We start from the raw sequence: 23,047 nt of genomic DNA, 5'->3' as shown, positions 1-23,047 counted from the left end.
CAAATTAATATCAGTAGCATTTAAGAGCCTACCGTCCCCTTACTTTTTTTTTTTTTTTTTAATTTACATTTACACATTTTTTGAAGTCCCAGATATAATCACTGGTAAACTTTAAAATCTTTCACCAGTTGTGCAATAAGAACAACCCAATTCTCATCATTTAAGAAGAACACTACTAGACTGTGACAGAGAGCTGTCTGGCAAGCCTGGGAATGGTTCTGAAGACAGGTAGAAAAAAAAAAAAATGAAAGTACTGAAAACTGGAGGACTTGTTTGACATTAATTTCCCAACATTTTACAGGTCCTATGATTCTACTTAAGTAAGAAACAGTAATAAAATAATAAATTTTATTGTCACAAAGTATCTCTCTCATGTCTAGTTTCAGAGCAGAGATACTAGGCAGTTTTGGCATGTGATGGATAACAAGGCCAATACATTTTCCAATGAGAAGGTGACTAACCAAGGAATTGTTACATGATTTTTTAACATTTAAAGATCTCCAGAAAAAAAATAAAAAAAATAAAAAAACAGGAGTTGAGAAACCCAGTGTGCTTAAGAGGGTAAAAAACAAACTATCTATTTCAGGTCTAATTATATAAGTTTACGTATTCTGTATTTTTTTATTTAACTAAAACATGACTGTTTAAGAGTGACCCCCCTCTCTGACTATTTGCCTTATACTCTAGTATTTGTTATCATCACATATAAGGAGAGACAACCACTTGCAGTCCTGTAAGAAAGCTTCTAACAACTACCTCCACACAGGTGAGGGCCATGGACTCTGCAGCTATTTGCAGTCAGCTCCAAGTGCACACTTAGCTCTGTCCATAAACACAGAACAGGTCATTTACACTATCTTTGCTTTGCAACAGGAAAACAAAACAAAACACAAAGTCATTGCATTTCAACAGGGAGGTGCTTTATCCAGGAAAGTGACAACTATTTAGAATACTTGAGTGTGGCTGCAAGTGCCAGTCTGATCATTCACTTAGTTGAAAGCATTTTATTATTATTATTTTTTAAATCAAACCCTGTGATGACTCAAAAGTTCATGCACACAACCAAATACTTTTATAAAATTCTTTAATACAATGCAAGTGTTAACTATATAAGAGCTCAACTGCCTGAACTTAATTCCACCTGGATGGTCAGGGTCAGCCACCCACATCAGCAGGTTAGCACATTACTACTCAATGCCACACTCTTTGTTTTGATATGTAGAATCTCAGTCCTCAGCACTTCCCTCAAGAAACAATTACAAGTGAATACTCTTGACTCTGCAGATTAAGAACTGGTAGCTTCATGATCTGTCTTGCATTTCTACAGTATTTAAGTCTAATTTTATTAAGCCACACAATATAAAATTCATCTCCTGTCCTGGTTTCAGCTAGGACAGAGTTAATTTTCCTCCTAGTAGCTGGTAGGGTCCTATGTTTTGGATTAGGATGAGAAGAGTGCTGATAACTATACTATTATTGTTATTATTACTTTCCTGTCTTAATAAACTGTCTTCATCTCAACCCACAGGCTCCACTTTCCTGTTTCTCTCCCCCATCCCAGAGAGGGAGGGGGGAGGGTGAGTGAATGGCTGTGGGGTGTTTAGCTGCCGGCTGGGTTAAACCACAACATCTCCAAACACAACCACTGAAACAATCCAAAAATTGTGGATTCTGTAAACGTTAATTAGAAAATACTTAGTTTTTCCAGTATCTCCTCTTTTTATGCATGACTTTCAATGTTGTCTCATCACAGCTCTAAGAGAATAAAGCTCCAAACAAGTCTTAAAACTTTTTTTTTTTTTTAATTTAATACCAATTCCATCAAGTGAACACCTGCCAGTAAGTACAGTACAGCAATCATAGGTAGTAACTCTTCTTCCTAAAGACTGACTACTCTATCAATCCAGAATGCCTGAGGCAGCTTAAAGCTCGAGTCTTTCAAAAGCAGGACCTCCTGGTGTGACAGTTCAGTGTACCGCAGTAATGGCAGCAAGCCAGTAAATGTAGCTGCTAGATTTTTCAAATGTTTGACTGGTGTGATTTACAAAGGATGTATTTCTTCTGTTTTTATCTACACACCATAATTATTCTTAATTACTCCCGATGTGTTGCCTATCATACTCCGGCCTTCCTGCTATTTATTTCAATCCCTTCTCGGAAGACCCATAGGATGAGAGTGAATCATCCAGAATAATTAAGTAAATCAGTTGTGAAAGCCCCCTTCAGAGAAAAAATATCTTTTCTAAAAGTTGCTGCTTTTAGTTGAATTTAATTTACAGTCAACTCAAGAATAATTATATTATTAAGGAAGAGATTTCTGCAAAAGTAAAAACATTTGAAGCTTCAGACTAGAATAATAATGGGGATGAAAACCCCATCCCTCCTGTGTAACTATCTTTTTAACCCTCTTGTAGCCACAATTAATGAACTACTTCAGTTTATGCCCCGATATTCAGCATTGCTTATGTGAGATGCATGATGTATTAGTGGCTGTGTGTAAGGACTTCTGATGTTGTGTATGTTCTGAACAATCTTCAGCAAATAAAATTGGCATCTGAGTTTTTCAGTTTCCATCTCAAGACAATCAAGGTTTAGCTCTTAGAAATGTAATTTCATTTCTCACACTGAAAAATAAGTTTCAATAACCTCAAAAACAAGGTATGTTCAGTTAGAGGACACTTTTGTAAATATTTAACTTGCCACTTCTCTTTGATTCAGCGTCTGGATACAAAAAATGCAACAGAAACAACATGCAACTCAGACACTTGTGATTAATTTGTGTTATATATTTGGAACTTTAAGGTGCTCATCAGGAAAGTAACCCAGAGCCCATACTACTACTAGCTTTACAAATCCCTACTACCTAATTTCCTCTCCATTTGCCTTATGAAGAGGCAAACTATTGCACTTTCCATATAATAGAACTCAGCAATAAAAAAACATTATCTGCATTTTCAGGGCTAATGGCTAAAGCTACCTGCCATGTGCTTCAGGAAACAAAAGTTCTTACCGCCTTCCAGTTATAATAGGCAAAAAATCTTCTGATTTGGCTTCAATGACTTTAAACATTACTTTCTGCAAATCTGAAATTCCCACAGCCATGTCTTCTAGCATCCCTGCTTCTTCACCTGTATGGAAAGATTACAGGGTTATTAACAGAGAAGACAGATCAGTCACTGAATAGGTTATAGTAAGGCAATATGTGGATTATATTTTCCAGTCTGTGCATCTAAAAATCACAGCCCTAAATCCACATTTGAGTAACCTACATAAAAGCAGACTGATTTTTAGAACTGCTGACAATTCTCTGTGTCCTAGATAACTGAGAATTAAGCACCTCTGAAAATCAGTCTGCTTTACATGTGCATAGAGAAAAATGGCCTTCCTGACGTTATTCTATTTTGAAAGTGTTTTTAAAGACTGTCCTGCTGGTGAAGGACAAAGGTTTTAAGAATAACAGTGACCATCATGCAGAAAGGAATCTGACAGCAGTCTCCAAATGAGGAGCTGCAATTGCTTATGCAGCAAAGAACTGCACAAATGCTAAATCCCTATACTTTTTTCAAAATCTCTATTTTGGGGAAGTATTCCAACACATCTAGTTCAAAGCCTTTGGAAGCAAACTGCACTTACTCTCTCCAAACGTCCTCAAAAACAGATATAAAATGATGGCACTTATAACAAGTCAGGTGTTAAACAATTTTCAGGGTATCTTCACCAGTAGTGACATGGTCAGGGCACAAGAGAGAGTAACTGTGCTGTTTGGGTTAGCTTTATAAACCTGTTTTTTTGGGTCAGACCAAGTGCCTATACAAATGAAAACAGTATGTATTAAAATCAAGTTTCCCTAGCTGCACTGATGAAGCCAGTCTCCTGTATTTAAGGCAATGTAGATCTGCACTCTGTGCAGAAGAATTAGCAGCTAGTGTTCTCTGAGAGATTGAAAATAAGTAGTTTGTGATGTAGAACTGACAACACTATCAACTGGCTTCAATGGTGCTATTATATAGAAGCCTACTGTCTCCTAAGGGTAATATTTTCTGATTCAGAAAGGCAAATTTCTGGAGTGGAACATAAGTTAAAAATCTAAAACTCCTGGGTAAGAGTGTGTATGCGTGTATGCATAAAGAATTCTGTCCAAGAACAATACTTACTATATGTGCTAAGGAGTCCTTCATATTGCACAAGTAACCCAACAGTATGAAGCTGTTGTAAAAATCCTTGATCATGTAAACTCGTGTGCAACTTGATTATAAACCCACAGACCAATCCAGCGAGCTATAAAGACAAAAATATATGGAATTACAAATGTTTTGCAATCCCAATGAAAACAAGGCTTGCTATCATTGTACACTACAGAAGTAATGTTTAGATATCTGTGACAATAACTTGGATATTTCTATTTAGTGGCAATATACATAATTTCATATTAGTATATTGCTGAGGCTTTTTACACCAAATATTCCCTTATTTTATATTACAGAAATTTCACTTGTTTTATGTGGTTGTGTTATTTACAATGGAATAAACAAGACCAGGACCTCCTTAGCAGACTATAAACCTGCAAGGATATGAATTATGATGGATTTCAAAGTAGTTAGGCACCTAATGCAAACATATCTCCTTGGCCATCATTCCCTAACTCCTTAATTATGTTAGGAAAAACATATAACTTGAGGAAGAACTTAGACCAATTATTTAGAGACAATCTATCTGGAAAACAACATCCACAGGAGAGGATCAAAAGAACTTGAGTTATTTACCAACAGAAGACACTACTAGTCTGAGAAGAGGCAGGCTTACAGTCTTTAAACACATAAAATACTGATACAAATGGAAAACCAATAGTCTGTTACTCATTTCCAGTGACCAGGAGAAAAAATATCTAGCTTCAATAGCAGCAAGGTATATTCAGGCTAGATTTGAGGTCCTTACTTCCACATGAGAATACTGGCATATATAACATGGGAAGATGATAAAAAATAGCTTTACAGATCCCTTCTTTGGATGAAGTGAAGAGATTACATAATGTCTTCCATTTCACAGCAGGCCTATTTCTGTCTTGGTGATTCAGTTACTATGGATTTCCATTTACTATTCATTTCTTTATCACATTATAAAATATTTAGGTGGATGTAATGGAAAATACATGAAAAAGTTGTGATGAACTGGGGAAAAGAACAACATACACACAGATATAGTACATTCAATTATAACAGCATCATCAAAATAGACACTACAGTAGTATACAAGTAACATAAGACAACCTACTGCTTGACTAAAGACAATGTCTCTCCTCAGGGTCAGCATCAAACATTGTGGCAAACCACAGGCAAGTTCCTGGAGCAGGACAAACGCCATTGACTGCTTCGCTCTGGTCACCACCTCTCCCATGCAGTCCTTCAGTGTAATCACCAGGGGATAAAGTTGTTCATACCAGTCACCTAGAACAAGACAGATCATTAGCTCCAAAGCAGAAAAGTTGCAGAAAAATCATTTTCAGATTGGAGAGAGGCCTGCAGTGGCTGTCTAGCTTGTCCTAGAGTTTTAGCCAACAATGAAGCTCTATCCTAACCATTGTAGTGTTGCAAACATCACCAGAGGATATGCTTAAAGGAAGGATTCTAGCTTAGCACAAGACTGGAGTTATATCCTTGGCCTGAATCCAGTTGTATCCTGAAACAGTAACTTTTAACAGACCTAACTTCTCAGTAAAACTTGCATTAAAGTGCTGTACATAAAACTTGAAGATACAAGCAAAAACTCATTTAGCACAAGATGAATGTGACGAAGAATCTCCTGTTCTTTACAACATTGTTCTTTGACAACCTTCACAGAATCACAAAATCGTCTAGGTTGGAAGAGACCTCCAAGATCACCAAGTCCAACCTCTGACCTAACACTAACAGTCCCCACTAAACCATATCCCTAAGCTCTACATCTAAACGTCTTTTAAAGACCTCCAGGGATGGTGACTCAACCACTTCCCTGGGCAGCCTATTCCAGTGACTAACAACCCATTCAGTAAAGAATTTCTTCCTAAGATCCAACCTAAAACTCCCCTGGCACAACTTTAGCCCATTCCCCCTCGTCCTGTCACCAGGCACGTGGGAGAACAGACCAACCCCCACCTCGCTACAGCCTCCCTTGAGGTACCTGTAGAGTGCAATAAGGTCACCCCTGAGCCTCCTCTTCTCCAGGCTAAACAGTGCCAGCTCCCTCAGCCGCTCCTCGTAAGCCTTGTTCTCCAGGCCCCTCACCAGCCTCGTAGCCCTTCTCTGGACTCTCTCGAGTACCTCCATGTCCTTCTTGTAGCGAGGGGCCCAAAACTGAACGGAGTACTCGAGGTGCGGCCTCACCAGAGCTGAGTACAGGGGGACAATCACTTCCCTGGACCTGCTGGCCATACTGCTTCTTATGCAAGCCAGGAAGCTGTTGGCCTTCTTGGCCACCTGAGCTCACTGCTGGCTCATATTCAAGATACTTTCTATCTAAGCAAATGAAATGCAGTCAAACAAAGAAAGAAACAAAAAAACACTACCAAAAAACAGGGAGGAATATAAATTAGGAATTAAAGAAAGTGATAATAAGGAATGGAGAAAAAACAGAATAGTTTACTCAAACTTACCCAATTACCCAAGCTGTTCCTGAATTTTTCAAGATTTAATAAAAACAGACCTGCCTTGTAGTTGCCTATGGTTTTGCCTACCCCTCTGCACTGAGCAAATAAAAAAATTACTCTCCTTCAGAATTTACATCTCAGTTTTATTGTTACAGTTTGAAAAGAAAGAATCTGACATTCCAGAAAAATCTATACAAAAATAGCAAGTGCAACTGACTTAATAGTGCCCATCATTATTTTTTTTTTTTGTGTGTGTGTGTGTGTGTGTAAATTAGTGTAATTAAGAATCTTTGACAATCAAAACCTGTTCCACTTTAAATTGTACTTAGGTGGAAGATAACAGCACATTGTTTCAGGTAACATTCTGAGCCAGGCCAGCGAGAGACTCATTAGTACTTAAGTTCTTCAGACAGGAACACAGAGCTGTCTGCTGCAAAGTTAATTTGGCTATGCTATGGAAAAATATGGAAATGAATAAAACTGTAGCCAAGACAACTGGAGAGGACTTTGAAAATCAGGAGGAACTGCAAAATAATTAAGGTGTAGGAAGGAAGAAATAAGAATAAGGGCAGAGCAGCCAGAACAACTTGGATTGCTTTGCAAACAGTGTCTATATGGTGAGACAAAATGTGTTTTAATACAGGCATACATATTTCAGTGTAAGAAATACAGACTGAAGAACCATTCCCTGGAAAAGAGCAGTTATGAAGTTAGAGCCATCATGAAGAAAACAGAACATAAGCCATCCACAGTTCCATGCTGCAGCAAAAAGTTGATTTTATATGTCACTGACAAAAACAGTACTGATACAATGCATGCCACAATCTGGTGTATCCACTTTAAAAACTGCTGGAACAATAGAGCGCTTGCAGAGGAGAGCTACCAAGATTTAGGGTTTAAACTTCTAAACCTATCAAAAAGACTGAAAAGAAACTTCATTTCTGCTCTTTATGAAAAGAAAATAAAGAGCACTAAAGGGAATAAAAGCAAGAGAACAACCAAAGGCTGGAGGCTGCTGTAAGACACAGTCTAATTGAATCGAAAAATAAGGTAGACAACATACTGGAATTCAGACTAGGCTGGTGATCTAAATTTTCCTTTGTAGCCTTAAATTATAGTAATTTACTAGATTAATCAATAAATAAATGCTATTGAAAGCAATTGCAGCAGAATGAGATTAAAAGGCAATGTACACTAAACCAGTGAACAGATCTGCAAGTGATAAGAAAAGAATTTATTGTCTGCTTCTTACTTGAGCAAATAATGAAAAAGATCCTATCTAGCCACTTTTAAAAATATTTAAAAAGTAGACCGGAAGGCAGAGCCAACAGACACATGCCCCACTCTTATGGGAAAGCATAGCTGGATGCAGACACAGCCAAGGATCTTCCAAGTACTCTGATGGCTAGGGCAAGAGAAAGGAAGAATTTGTTGATCTAGGCACAGTTCATGAACCTGCTTTTAAAACTCAGATTAGGTGGATAGTGCTAAGAAGCTTTACCAACTCTTTTCATAGAAGTGGTCATACAGTGGCCACAAAAATCAGGTAACACTTAGAACCTTTTCTACTGAGTTGCCACTTAACCAGCCAATCCACATCATGTATTTCTGCTTTTTAAGGAATGTAACTTTGTACTTGTCCTTACTGAACTGCATCCTAATATTTTAGAGTTCCATTTCATGAACATTCCTTCAAATCCTGCTCCCATGGTGCTTAAAGCCTCTCCCAGCCTTAAGCATTTGCAAATTTTATAAGCATCATCTATATTTCATAAGCCAAGTCAGTAATGAAAATATTGAACAATACTGGACCCAGAACAAACGTAAGTGGATTCTACTTCACACAGCCTTCCAGGTTGGCAGTAAACCACTGATAACTACTTTCTATTATGATTTTTGCACGTACCTTGTGCTACAAAGCTTCAAGATCAGTTTTTTTTTTTTTTTGGCTAAGATTATGATTGAAATGTAGTGCTTTACAAAGATAAAAATGGGACTTATTTGATCATATTACTAGTATAAGTAATTTTTGTCAATGACAGCTGCATTAAGAAGGAATTCAAATATTTGGAATTCTCAAAGCCATTTTTTTATTGAAGGACAGTCATGTTAATTGTATTAAAAAATAAATCGTACTGAATATTTAATTTCCCCAAGAAAACCATGCAGTGACAACTCTCTATAGAGAGCTTGACTTTCATATGTACTTTGCTTTGTAGAATACAATAAAAACCATAAATTTGGAGGAAATCTTACCCTATTGGATATATAAAGAGAAATTATTTTATTTTATAATATAAAATAGTATTGTACTTGCCATCAGGACAGGAGAAAATGCAATACCCCCAGATAATTATCTAAACCAATCCATTTAGTGCATGTTTTCATTGAGAATTTCTATTCATAACTAGTAAGGATGTCCAGTCCCCAGAAGGTGGAGCTAGTTAGCAAATCTAACAGGGATTGGATTGTTACTTGAGAATAGAACATTTATGAATGGACAAATATATTCTAATTTCTGTCCTTTTGTTTTAAAGCAAAGTTAGTGTTAAGATCAAAGCAAGTTTATGACAGACCAAGGTCTTTGAAGGGACAAAAGTGTAGGATAAATCTTTGTAGATGCTCCATATCTTCAGTCTGCGTTAAAAATCACTGTATGTCAGTTATGATGTTTATCCTATTGCAAATACTCCAGGCAGGATATAAAACATGGTTATCCATCAACAATGCACAAGTCTCTAAATATCTATCAGAAACACTTATAGCAAATACTGCAGCTTATAAATTGTACCTTGAATCAGAGAATCACATTTATTAAACCAAAAAAGCACTGTATTTTGAAGCTTATGAGTAAACTCAATAAACTGGAAAATTGTCTTGTACACAAGGGATAAATATGGAGCATTAATAAAATTCACGAAGAAATAATATGTGTAAAAAGAGCTTTAACACCTTGATCTAAATTCATGCTTAGATTATCCTGATTTACCTTACTTTGACATTGCTCATGTGTGAGGGTACTGCTTGGTTACCAGACACTGCTTACACATCCAAGAGTCTGGGAGAGGTGCAAGATGCCCACTTGAACTCCTTCATCATGAGAAAGCCTGCAATCAGCTCAGAATCAGTTGTTGCTGTGAAGATGCAAGGCTAACCACAGCACTGGACTTGTACTACTGAGACTGATGATAGCTTGGCAGAATCACGTAAAGAAGCAAATGGTACAAATTATTGCCTTTGTGTCTAACACATTCAAGTACTTACAGAAGCATTGATGCTTCAGACGTCACATTTATTTTAATTCAAACTTGCAAGACTTACATCCTCAACAAAGTGGAAATAAAAGTCTTTCAAAACACGTCAGAATTAACTGAATAAGTAAACGCTTCAGAAAGGACATGAGGAGCAAGAACGTAAGCTACAAGGAGACCACAGGGTAACTGTCAAGTTGCTAAGATGACACGGGCAGCCTGGACGGAAAATTTAGCATCCAAACAAAGAGTCAGAGACTGGTGATGAAGCAAGGAAACTCATTTCAAAAATCATGCTAGTCAGTTTCTGGATAGGAGAGTAAAAGAAGGCAGACACATTCAAATGGAAAATGAAAGGATGAAATTAAAAGAAGAAATACTGTCACTATACAGTTAGTGTGAGACTAAAACATGAGTAAGCGTAGCTGAGTTACCAGTCTGCTTCCATCACTGGAGGGTTGTGGAAGTTCAATTTATGAGAGGATTTGCTCTATGGTTGCTGGAAAAATGTCTTTCTGTCCCACATTCTAACATGCCTGCACAGGCAAATGACTTGCTGAGCTCCCAACTAGTCATTTTTACATGCTAATATTCCAGTTGCAATATGTCAAACTGCATGTGAAATTTGGTAAAGTTTGGCAGAAAAGCAAGGCATTTTCAAAATCAGACCTGCTGAGCTGTTCATTAAAAAGTGCTGGTAATCAAATTGAAAAAGCCCTAGGGCTTTGCAATAGCACTCCTATCTCAGTTTACACTGGCAACAGAGGAAAAAAGCCAATTCTATCATTCCTGTCTGCACCACCTAAAAATCAGTGGAAAACTTTGATGGCCTCAAGTGACTTCAAAATTTAAATGGAATGAAGTTAAAAACTAAATATGGAATTAAAAGCAGAGGAAAACACCTCACCACACTTTTAAAAGGACTAAGGGACCTAGACACTTCCTGTAATCGGGGTAACAGCAGCTATTGAAGACTTAACCATTTACAGTATCTAATCACTTATTCCCTTAATACCTGAATACACAAAGCCCATGATAGGATTGAAATAACAGAGGTCAAACAATATGAGTTGACGTGTCAACATCACAAATTTAACGTGTGATACAAAATCTAATGGCTTAAGAAAAAAGGCAAGCAAAAAAAAAAAATCAACCAACTCAAAACAGTAACAATCCCTCAAAAATCCCTCAAAAACAGAATGAACTATGTAACCCACACAGTTTGAATTTACTCTTCCAGGATAGTAGCATGCTTCCTATTTCTTTCTTTTCCCATCCAGTTCTTTGAGCCCAGTTAACTCAAGAATGAGGGCTATGCTCTATGAGAAGGGATGAGGTTTTATCCTTGTAATTCTGCCACATTTCATACCAGAACATCACAAACCTGAATAAGCCTTCCTGCTATTTCTGCAGTATCACAGCAGTCTACTTTGACCACATAATTCTGGTGCCATGGGGAACAATTTTGAATTCTTGTAGATTTCTCTCTCCATTCTAATCATCTGAGACTTTCTACACTGTCACATAGACTAGTAGTGAAAGTTGAAACCATCTAATCATACATATAGTACTGTCTCAGCAGCTTTTGTCACACTGAAAACAGGAAAAGAAGGCGATGGCAACAATAGACAATGTTAAAGCCTATCTAACATACTCAGAACATAAACCTTGCTATGGAAGTGTTGTATGACCAAATGTTCCAATGTCTTGTTTAAGAAAATACTTTGTTCATTGAGTTAAAGAAGTAAAGGAAAGGAAGACTTTTCAAGCTTTTGTCAGTAGCTGAATTACTGATAGAAAGTATTGCTGAAGTGGTTATCTTATATTCTGGGCTCCATATAGTCCAATTATTCAACCTATCAAAAAGAGAAGGAAGATATAGGAGTGAGATGGAAAAGAAAAATACTGGAAAAAGAGAAGAAGTACATTAATTTTTGGAATCGGAGTTGATTCAAAGACTATTTTACTAGAATAGGAATGAAAAATCTAAGGAAAAGGAATGGAAGAGTAAGTTTTTGAGAACTGTTAATTTCCTCAAAATACTGTTTGCCAGTTAAGGAGCGGACTAAAGGAGAGTTTTACATCTTCCCAACTCAATGACATTTTTAAGTAAATGCCCTTCTTCCTGAAGGTGCCACCAAAACTAGACAGTTTTGTTTCACATCTCTATTGGCAATTGCATTTGGATGGATATGATTCCCTAGGGCACTAAAAGACAGAACAGTTTAATCTAGAATTACAGAGTCCCCAGCAGGTACAAGATTACTCAAAAAAAAATAATAATTGCATATACTCATAGCAATATTGCTATGAACATCCTTCGTTTGAGCTAGGAAATGTGGCACCATTCCCCAAATACTCTTGGTTACCTACAGTGAAGATTACCCTTGACCAATTCATCTGCCCAGCAGCATAGCTTATGACTCCATAATTAACTCCAGGCAAAATCCATGTGCAAACACAACGTTAGTTTAAATTCTTTGATACAACTTGGTGGATTTTGTATGTGGCAGGTTAGGGTATACTCACACAAACAGCCCGTGGAGGAGCAGCTGGGTTTGATAGTACTGATGGAGAGTTACAAAGAGCAGCTGGAAACAGCAGCTTCTTCTACCAGTACAGCTAGATGTGGAGATCCATCAGGGACTGTATAAGCCTAGGAGCAAACTACTGCATTTTATTGGCATCTAATTCTCCAGGACAGGCTTTCACATTCCAACTCCAAAAAAAAACAAAACAGTAAGGCAAAGGTAAAGAGATAATTCAATGTTGTTGAGTAATTCTCCAAAGCAAGCCAGTCTCAAGTTAAAAAAGGTAAAAAGCCTTTCCTTTAAAATCCATCTACTCTTCCTGATTTATCCTGCAGAGAAATCATAATCCTGCAAGTGATGAAACCATAGCATGTTACCTTGGTAACTGATAACTCAAATTCAGTCTTAAGAATACACTCAAAGGTCAGACTGCATGAAAAGTTATGCTAAGGAAGGTATAACTCATGTTGAAAGATAAGTACAAGAAAATGGTGCCACCAATATTTCAGATTACAAAGATTCCATAAAATAAATATAAGCATGTTGGGAGAAAAAACAAAAAAGAATAAGATCATAGAATGTCAGCATTGAGATTGCAAATATAAGCCTATATTCACAAACTCTAAATACAGGTTATGGTAACATCTGTAGTAGCAGGAATATGCTATTGCTCAAAAACATCAAATTACTGTCATAACTTTTTCTACCATCTAAAATGAATGTGATGCATTCTTTGCAATCTCTTCATTGTTATACCTATATAAAAATTTCTATTGTAACAGGCAGGTTCAACTAATATAAGCAAACATTTTATCCCATACTTTAAGGCATACTTTTCAATGATTTGATCAAATCCCTGTGTATTGCTTATTTCTCTTACAAACAGCAGCACAACTTTTCTTAGGATCAGCTCCAGCACTGCTGCAGTTTCAGACTCAAAGATCCATGCCCATACACTTGCAGTACTACTCAAGTAGGTTATGCTCATATTATGGTATAACATTTAAGTGCAACATACTGCAAACTTTTCATGTATGTGATTTTGTCCATCTTATATACCAAAAATTCTAAAAGTTTAGAAATGTATCTGCACGCATAAGCATGCTATTACTTCATATCTAAGAAAAAGTTATGAACCAACACATCCAGATTTCAAATATAAAATGGAGGAGAGTTAAGGCAGAATTTATAGCCCCAAACAGTATCTCAACTCTATGTAGGTGCTTCATAATGAATCCTCAGGGGTTCACATCAAACTTGAGAGAAAGATGCAAAGAGAAATAAAACACTGTCACATAGAAGTGAAGCATGCAAAGTTCTGGACCCAAAGGCAATGGCTTTGAAAACTATCAGGCAATCAAATTTGGTACCCCTCTGGATAGTCCTTCAAAAAGCTTTTAAGCAAGCCCTACACAAGAAAGCAATTTTAAAACAAGTGAGTTTCTACATGACTTCAAAACTCCTACAAACTGTCAAGGTCATGGCATGATGCTCTCATGAAAACACCATTAGGATATGATGCTTTCCTCAAACAGCAGAACATGAAATCAGTCATCTTCCCCATAAATCTTCTGCATTTTGCACATGATCAGGTGTTGCAGAACACTCAGCACAACTCAACAAATACACTGACCCTACTCTCACAGAAAAGCATTTGCACTGATTCAAGAGTCATAGAGAAGATCCTGCAGCGTGGGATACATCTAAGAGAAGAATCTGTCCCAGCACCACAGGCCTGTCATCTCCAGAAGGCAGTTTCTCATCTGAACAAAATACGTCTATAATTTTCTAACCATTACAATTGTCGTTATTGCTTGCCAAGAGGTACTTTTCATTCCATTTGATAACTTATTATAATACTTAAAGGGGGACTTAAGGGTTTTTTGATTTTGTGAGCCAAAAGCTCTAATCAGTATTTCTTTTGCCTGTGCAGTACGTGAGCCTGAATCAGAGCTAAGACTTAAAGCTTTTTTATTTTTTATTTTTACAACTACAATGAAAGACTCAAATAGACTGATGATTCTGGTTAAACACAATTTTATGGCTTATACAGGACAAGAGAGGAGATATGCAGAGGGTTGAACAGATTGAGGGAAAAAACTGTAAACGTTCATGTTGCTAAACATGTCTATCTCTTGTTTTTATGGAAAGCAAACATCCAAAACAAATAATAATCCTAAATCATGACTTTTCCAGACTGGGTTAAAAACAAAAGTTTCAGCTTTTCTTCTTTAACTTGAAGACCTTTTGACAACTGGAACACAGATAAAAACAGCATTATGTGACTCTAAATTCCCACACAATTGCACTGTAGTAACATTGGGGAAGTTTGGATGAAAGTGTACTACTGCTTTATCTGCAAAACATTTTAAATAGACATACGGGATTTTAGGTAGTAATAGAGAAAAACTAGTTAAGAGAAAGAGAAGGGAATTAAGCACAAGCACAAATATTCAATTTAGTTCTTTTAAACAAAATCTGTATGGTTTGGTTCAATTTCTAAGAACTGTTTCAAGCTGACAATTACATCTACCTCACTTAAGATTTCTTTTTATCTTCTTATCTGAAGGTCTGAAAAGATGTGGAAAACTTCTCCAAAAAAGCTAGTTATGTTGATATTTTGCACATATAAATCTTCACTACAGAGATGATGGTATCTCTCTATAAATCTTCACTACAAAGATGATGGTATCTCTCTCTAACATTAGACAGATACTTGCCTATTAGACAAGCTCACAAAAGCAAACATGAGAAATACTCTGGTCTCTGGACTATTCATACAAAAACTTTTAAAACAAGTCCTACATATCTGGCAGTGAAAAATAAGAATTCCAAGACACCAGAAGAAATCTCTCATACTGGTAGAAATGCTGACTTTGCAGCTGCTTTAAGATTACAACCAAAATCCACTGCATGAAACAATAGAACTGCACAAACAATATGCAGATGAAAAAAAAAAAGCTTAAATTCTGGTTATGTAAGAAAACAATTACAAAAGAATTCTAATAACATTAAAATCCTTGATATAATATTAAATCATTAAAATATGGGGAAAATAAAATGTAAAGGAAAATACAGGATAAAATACAAGGTATTTTTGTTTGTTTCCTTTTTAATGAGCCAGTTTTGTAAAACTTCATAAAAAGTGTTTTGTTTTGGTGTGGGGGGTTATTTATTGAAGAATAGCACAAGAGCTTGCTTTCCTTACATCTGGGATATCACCAAACAGCTGCTTCCTTTGTGCAGCACACACTCACGCTACGAAGTCGCTTGTCAGACTTCCAAAGCAGATCTTGACTAATGAGGAATGTAGCCATAGGAAAAGATCAGAAGATTGGTGCCAAGGTCCTGCTGCAAAGTTGTCTTTGCACCATCTCATAGAATCACTCTCTACATAGCATACAGTATTGAGAGAGATGAAGTTCTGCATTCAGGGAAAAACTAATTTTGGCAAATGAGAAAATGTATTGTCATCTTACTTCAGAAAAGCAGATGGGTTTACAAGAGAACGACACTCAAATACAATGTTCAACTTTTCTTTTGAGTTTCCTATGGGTTAAGGTACATCCTATTTTTTTTCCTCAAAATGGTATTCAAGAAAAACCTAAAATAAATTAATCTGTGTCAGCCTTCAAAGCAAAACATCGTGGTTTCAAAAGGTTTTCTCGTAGCACAAAAAATTGATCACAGCGAGCAGTTTGAGTGCACAACTGAGATGCAATTTGATAAAGACTTCCATCATTCAAGGCTATGGCTGTGCAAAACCTTTCCATCAGCACTCTCATCAAAGATACTATTGACTCCTCTATCTCATCTTTTTCCTTTTTTTTTTTTTTTTTTTTTTTTTTTATATTTTATAAAAAAAAAAAAAAAAAAAGGTTGCTTACCACCTGCATGCAACACCTTGCAATCTGCTGCTGAGGGGTCACTTTCACCTTCTTTAATTTTGCTGCTGTTGTCTTTTTCAAGCAGTCTGTCCACCATGGCAATAACACAGTTTAAACTCTTCCCAACGTTGGCCCACACCCTGTCCTGAAAAGAGCATAATTATTGCTGCACATTACCAAAAGACAGAGAGACGATATCAACTTCTTATTAAGACCGTATAGATAGAGACGTGAAAATTACACAAATATTAGGTATTAGCATATTACTGGTTTTCTCATTCTACAGCTTTTAATGGACTTTTTTTCTTGCAGTGTAAATTAAACGCCTGAACTGTAACTGTGTTACCTTATTTATTTTTTTGACACCAGAAAAAACATGTACTTGAAACTCTATATATACATGTAAAGTTATCTGTTTTAGGTACCTATTTGACATCATACAGTAGTAGTATACACATTTAAGACCTTGCTAAATGAAATCTTGTGTGCAACTACATGCTTTGCCATTGTACTTGGCAACCTCTTTTAGATATTTAACATATCCTCTATTTTACCACGACTTAGTCTGCTAAAATAGATGTAAAAATTAAAGTATTTGTTTTAGCAACTTGCCATCATAATACAATACAAGCTGCAACCATGAGTTAATTCACTGAGTTTATAATAAATATGAGAATTACATAAATAATAGAGCAGGAGAAGAAAACCTGTACAAGCAGAGGGAAAAAAAGGGGGAGGGAATGTGGAGTCAAAGATCTGCTGCAGATCTCTATCCCAGTCAAAACCAGGACACAGAGACACAGGAAGGGTCCCCCCTTCATGTGCCGGATGATGCAGAGATCAACATTCTTGCACCTACTCTTGTGGGGCTGAATAAGAAAAAGGAATACAAAATAATAAAAGAAGAGCCATAACAGAAACAAGGCAGTACATAAGACTAGTAATCAAAGCTTAAAAAAACCCTGCATGTACATGCTTTAATACTGAGTCATTCTGACACTAATGCAGAGTAGCCATAGTTTGCCTGAGGATTAAAAATTAAAAGACAAGATCACTGATCTTCTTTTGACTTTATAATAGCCAAAAGCATTACGTACACATCAGGCCTTGAGGAGTAAAATGAAGTTTGCAAAAAGACAGAATGAGAGAAGGTCAAGGAATGCAACTGAAAACTCAAAGAAATACCATACTTCCATATAAGTGGTTACACTTGTAAACTTGGAAGTTGGGTAACTGCAAAGAAGAACTGCTACTAAGGCAAAATTTTACCATAAAATTTACAGAATCACAGAATTTCTAGGTTGGAAGAGACCTCAAGATCATCAAGTCCAACCTCTGACCTAACACTAACAGTCCCCACTAAACCATATCCCTAAGCTCTACATCTAAATGTCTTTTAAAGACCTCCAGGGATGGTGACTCAACCACTTCCCTGGGCAGCCTGTTCCAAACAACCCTTTCGGTAAAGAAGTTCTTCCTAAGATCCAACCTAAAACTCCCCTGGCACAACTTAAGCCCATTCCCCCTCGTCCTGTCACCAGGCACGTGGGAGAACAGACCAACCCCCACCTCGCTACAGCCTCCCTTCAGGTACCTGTAGAGTGCAATAAGGTCACCCCTGAGCCTCCTCTTCTCCAGGCTGAACAAGCCCAGCTCCCTCAGCCGCTCCTCGTAAGACTTGTTCTCCAGGCCCCTCACCAGCTTCGTAGCCCTTCTCTGGACTCGCTCGAGCACCTCCATGTCCTTCTTGTAGCGAGGGGCCCAAAACTGAACACAGTACTCGAGGTGCGGCCTCACCAGAGCTGAGTACAGGGGGACGATCACCTCCCTGGCCCTGCTGGCCACACTGTTTCTTATACAGGCCAGGATGCTGTTGGCCTTCTTGGCCACCTGAGCACACTGCTGGCTCATATTCAGCCGACTATCAACCATCACTCCCAGGTCCTTCTCTGCCTGGCAGCTCTCCAACCACTCATCTCCCAGCCTGTAGCTCTGCTTGGGGTTATTGCGCCCCAGGTGCAGGACCCGGCACTTGGCCTTGTTGAACTTCATGCAGTTGACCTCAGCCCATCGGCCCAGCCTCTCCAGATCCTCCTGCAGAGCCTTCCTACCCTTGAGCAGATCGACACACGTACCTAACTTGGTGTCATCTGCAAACTTACTGAGGGTGCACTCAATGCCCTCATCCAGACCATCAATGAAGATATTGAAGAGGACCGGCCCCAGCACCGAGCCCTGGGGAACGCCACTACTGACCGGCCTCCAACTGGATTTGACTCCATTCACCATGACTCTTTGGGCCCGGCTATCCAGCCAGTTTCTAACCCAACAAAGCGTGCGCCAGTCCAAGCCAAGAGCAGCCAGTTTCCTGAGGAGAATGCTGTGGGAAACGGTGTCAAAAGCCTTGCTGAAGTCAAGGTAGACCACATCCACAGCCTTTCCCTCATCCACCCAGCGCGTCACTTTGTCATAGAAGGAGATCAGGTTCGTCAAGCAGGACCTGCCCTTCATAAACCCATGCTGACTGGGCCTGATCGCCTGCTTGCCCTGCAAGTGCTGCGTGATGACTCTCAAGACAATCTGCTCCATGAGCTTCCCTGGCACTGAGGTCAAACTGACAGGCCTGTAGTTTCCCGGGTCAGTCCTCCGGCCCTTCTTGTAGATGGGCGTCACATTTGCTAGCCGCCAGTCAACTGGGACCTCCCCCGATAGCCAGGACTGTTGATAAATGATGGTAAGCGGCTTGGCCAGCGCCTCTGCCAGTTCTCTCAGTACCCTCGGGTGGATCCCATCCGGCCCCATCGACTTGTGCACATCCAAGTGCTGTACCAGGTCACCAACCATTTCTTCATGGATAGTGAGGGCCACATCTCTCTCCCCATCCCCTTCCACCAGTTCAGGGTACTGAAGTTACACTTCATTTCATGCCACAGTTTTTAATCCATTCTCCTGACTAGAAGGATCTCATTTTTCCCTGTTCCCTCCACCGGAGGGCACACCCTGTGACAAGCAGACATCCTGCCCTGAGGGAAATAACACAGGTCTGCAGAATCTGTAACAGCAACATAGTTCGTCTTCTCCAACTTCCCAAACGTGGAATTGGAAGCAATTTGTTGGGCTGCTGTAAGGGCATCTAGGGTTCCACGTGGATGTAGAAATCAGGGACAAATATGGTATGTCCCCCTTCCTGGGTAAACCCAAGCCTTGCATGTACTAGGATAAAGGTATTGGTGATTTATGAGAGGAAGAAGCTCGTAGCTTTCACACAGAATAACATTTAATCAAAAAAAAATATCCTATTTTCAGAAGTACTGAACATATAATGCAGTAATTGGAAGTATCTGCACCCATACACATGAAATAAACCCTTAAACCCAACTACCTGAAACTCACAGGCATAGATACATTTTAAAGCAAACAAACAAACAAACAAACAAACAAACAAACAAAACGCACAGGTACAGATTCCTTCACAAGTTGAATCCTATGCATACCTCAAACATTCCTAAAAACATTCAGAATATGGAAGAAATAATTGATTTCCACCACCCACAAGCTATAGTTTGGGGGAAAATTATTATATGAAGAGCAATGAAGTGCTACAAAAAGTAAAAATCCTGGCCTCAAAGAGCTGCCAATTTTACTGGAGAGTGGCAGAAAACTTTAGCTTTTCTCATCACTGAAGCTGCTGAGCTAAAAGAACTCAAGTTGTTCAGCATGGCTGTAGCAACGTAATTTCCCTTTCCTCCCTCTGCTGGAACAGTTCAATCCCAACACAGACAATGTTTAGTTCTTAATGAGAGTCCGGAGTTATTGCACAAGGAACACAAATATGAGCTCTTGTTCATTTAGGAAAGAACACTTCCCTTTGTAAGCCAACTATTAACCCAGCATTAAGATGATGTCTGTAGAATATTCACAGAACCATTCCCTGAGGGTTTAGAAGCAAAACTCATAAGCATCTGTTGACAGAAAACTCACTTTTATTACCCTACATCTGGCCATTTTACATACAGGCAAGTGAGAAACAGGGAGCAAGGGCCTGTTCCAGAGCTCTTTCTCTGGATAAAAGGTTCTTAGGATTCAAAGCCATCATTGACAGGCAGACACAATAAGTAGATGCGTGTTTCATTCATGATGTCCTTCTGCCTCCAATTATCAAAAAACAAACTACTTCCTGTTATTCTCCATGGGGAGAAATACATTCCTTTCACATTCTTTCTTGTCCCTTTCTATTCCCATGTTTTCCTGAACCCTAGCACACCTTCTGCCCACCTCACACCTTCTAACGCAATCTGCCTAAGAACTATGTCACAAGTGATCATCTTGCAGCATATGTCAGGTTAAAGGACAAAATACACACACAGCTTCTCAAGTAGGTATTCTAATAAGTCATCTGTGTGAAGTGAAGAATGAGAAGGAAGTAAGTGTTATTTCTTGATAAACCAAAGTGCCAAGACCCTAGGCTCCACAGCAGGATGCTTATCCCCTTTCACCAGTTCTCCCAGCAGCTGCAATAGGGCTAATTGGGTGGTACTACTGTGGTTTGAAGGATCAACAGAAAAAATGTTTCTGGCTCAGTCTCATCACTTCTTTAAGCTCTGAAGTCAAACTAATGACAGGAAAATGGAAATCTGCAACAGGGCTTGGGCTTGTTGGGATAAGGCAGACTGACACAAGTCAAGGCATCTCGACCTCTCCTACTTCCAGACTGGCCCTTTCACATACACAAATACAGTTACATGCTTTACTTGGGCAAGTCTGACACAGCAACTACAACCCCCATTGCTAGAGACACTGTGCTTCTTTCAAGATGTAATGTGAGTTCATAGCCACATGCTGCCTTAAGGCCCTTTTGAGGTATGCTCATAAATAAGGCAAATATTTTAACTCGTGCATGATTAACACCCTCTTGTGATATGACAGTATTTTGGAATATATCATCTGGGTCAGTATTTCAGAACCATGTCTAAATACCAGTCAGTATTTGTACCTAACTTATCAGAAACACCATTTGATGTTCTTTGCAACTTCAGCCATGTTAAGTAGTCAGAAACATAGAGCAGAAACAGCTCAAAGTGGCAATGTGCCTACCTTTTCTTGTATTATGCATGACAAAATGCTTTGTTCCCTCCTGCAAAGAGGTTCTAGGAAAGCAGAGGCAGCTGGCAAGAGAAGACGAGAGTATCTATCCAGAGGCAATCTAATACCCAAGTTAAATATTTCCATCACCAGCAATGCTTTACTACTGCCTACATATAATGCACCGATATAAACAGCTCAATCCATACTGCTGTCAGCTAAAGTGGGATCAATATTTGTACTTGATATCAAAGCAAAGATGCAGCACAGCGTTGCTATGAAAAAGAGGAAGGCTTTTAGGGAAACTACTCACTCAGTGAAAGAGCACCCTGCACAGTTAAGAAGCTGGGAGCTATTCCTTACAGATGAATTTGGATGCCAGGGGTGGGGGAATCTTGTCAAGTTGTTTTAACACTCTGCCTCGAATTCACTTTTGTGATGCAATCTTTGGAAGTGAATGGAACAGGGTCGGCCTAAATAGTTGCTGGACATCATTGATTTAGACTTTGGATAAAACTAAAATTGAAATTTCAGTCATGAAAAGCAACTCTAGTGCTTGATAACAGCGGAAAAAAGCAACAAAGGAGAACATAGTAACCTGCATACAAAGCAAAATTTGCTCCTTTCATTAGTTGTCTTTCAGAGAAGATAAAGTATTTTTTAATTTTACATGTACTTATTCTTACTATTTCCATCACACTAATGACTATTTGATCATTAAAACTCACATTATCCATTACCTCAATTGTCAGAAAGAACTGAAAATCAGTGAAAGCCTAATGATTCAAATTTAGAATTAAAAAAAAAAAAAGTCCACGATTTATACTGCCTCAAGTTTGATACTGACCCAGACTCAGTTTATTAACTCAGAAAAAAATAGAGAAGGGATATGCTTAATTTTAACCAAGCAGGTAATCTTACTAATTCATCAAGAAAACAAACAAACAAACAAACAAACAAAAACAACAACAACAACAACAAAAAACTGCAGACTAATGCGTTTCTATGTTTTAGTATTAGGGGCAAACAGCTGGCAGAAAAAAATCAGTAAGAAACCAATGAAACAGGGTGAAGCTAGCTTCTCTATGATGACAGAAGTACTAAATGAAAATACAACTTGCACAAAAATGCTAATTCTCTCATCTGTCAAATCTATTGCGATATTTATTTTTCTGAGTGTCTCAGCAGCTGAAATTAAACATTTTGGCTATCATTTTAAGGAAAGAAGGACTGCTCTAGACTGTTAGGTTGAGGAGAAAACACACAAAAAAAGTGATTCAAGGCTCTAAAGCTGGAAGACAAATAAAAGGAAGAGTTAATTATTTATTGTTTAAATTTCATGATTTCTTAATGCATGGGCTTAGAGATTATTATTTTCTCTAGAAGAAATGCATTCTTCCTCCCTTATTTTATGGTATGGACAAAAATTACAGCTTAGGTGTAGGTACTGCAGCTCAAAGATGTTAATTATTTACAATACGGATTAATATGCTAGAATCCTATACATTTATGAGCATACAGTGAAGAACTGAGCATACGAACCTGAACTGAATAAAAATAGCTTGAATAAAAACAGGAGGTATATATAACAAAGAAGCAGACCTATAATCAACACATTCACCAAAATAATTAATTTACAAAAAGCTCAGCCACAAGTAATACAGATCATCTTTG

The 23,047-nt window shown here is 38.1% G+C and overlaps 1 protein-coding gene across 16 annotated transcripts in view; it reads right to left on the bottom strand.

The window, feature by feature from the left end:
* The window catches only part of INPP4B (inositol polyphosphate-4-phosphatase type II B), a 302,822-nt gene that overhangs the window by 41,973 nt on the left and 237,802 nt on the right, over positions 1 to 23,047 (bottom strand). For all 16 annotated transcript variants that reach the window (XM_035324470.1, XM_035324469.1, XM_035324467.1 and 13 more), the window contains 4 exons: positions 16,292 to 16,436; positions 5,272 to 5,444; positions 4,155 to 4,278; positions 3,011 to 3,128 (listed from right to left, as the gene is read on the bottom strand). In XM_035324470.1, coding sequence (XP_035180361.1) covers positions 3,011 to 3,128; positions 4,155 to 4,278; positions 5,272 to 5,444; positions 16,292 to 16,436 — 560 coding nt within the window. The remainder of the gene's footprint in view (positions 1 to 3,010; positions 3,129 to 4,154; positions 4,279 to 5,271; positions 5,445 to 16,291; positions 16,437 to 23,047) is intronic.

This window comes from Oxyura jamaicensis, chromosome 4, assembly GCF_011077185.1.
Source record: "Oxyura jamaicensis isolate SHBP4307 breed ruddy duck chromosome 4, BPBGC_Ojam_1.0, whole genome shotgun sequence".
In the NCBI taxonomy this organism is placed as follows: Eukaryota; Metazoa; Chordata; class Aves; order Anseriformes; family Anatidae; genus Oxyura; species Oxyura jamaicensis.
The sequence above is the reverse complement of the archived record's forward strand: the minus strand, read 5'-3'. Positions and strand labels throughout refer to the sequence as shown.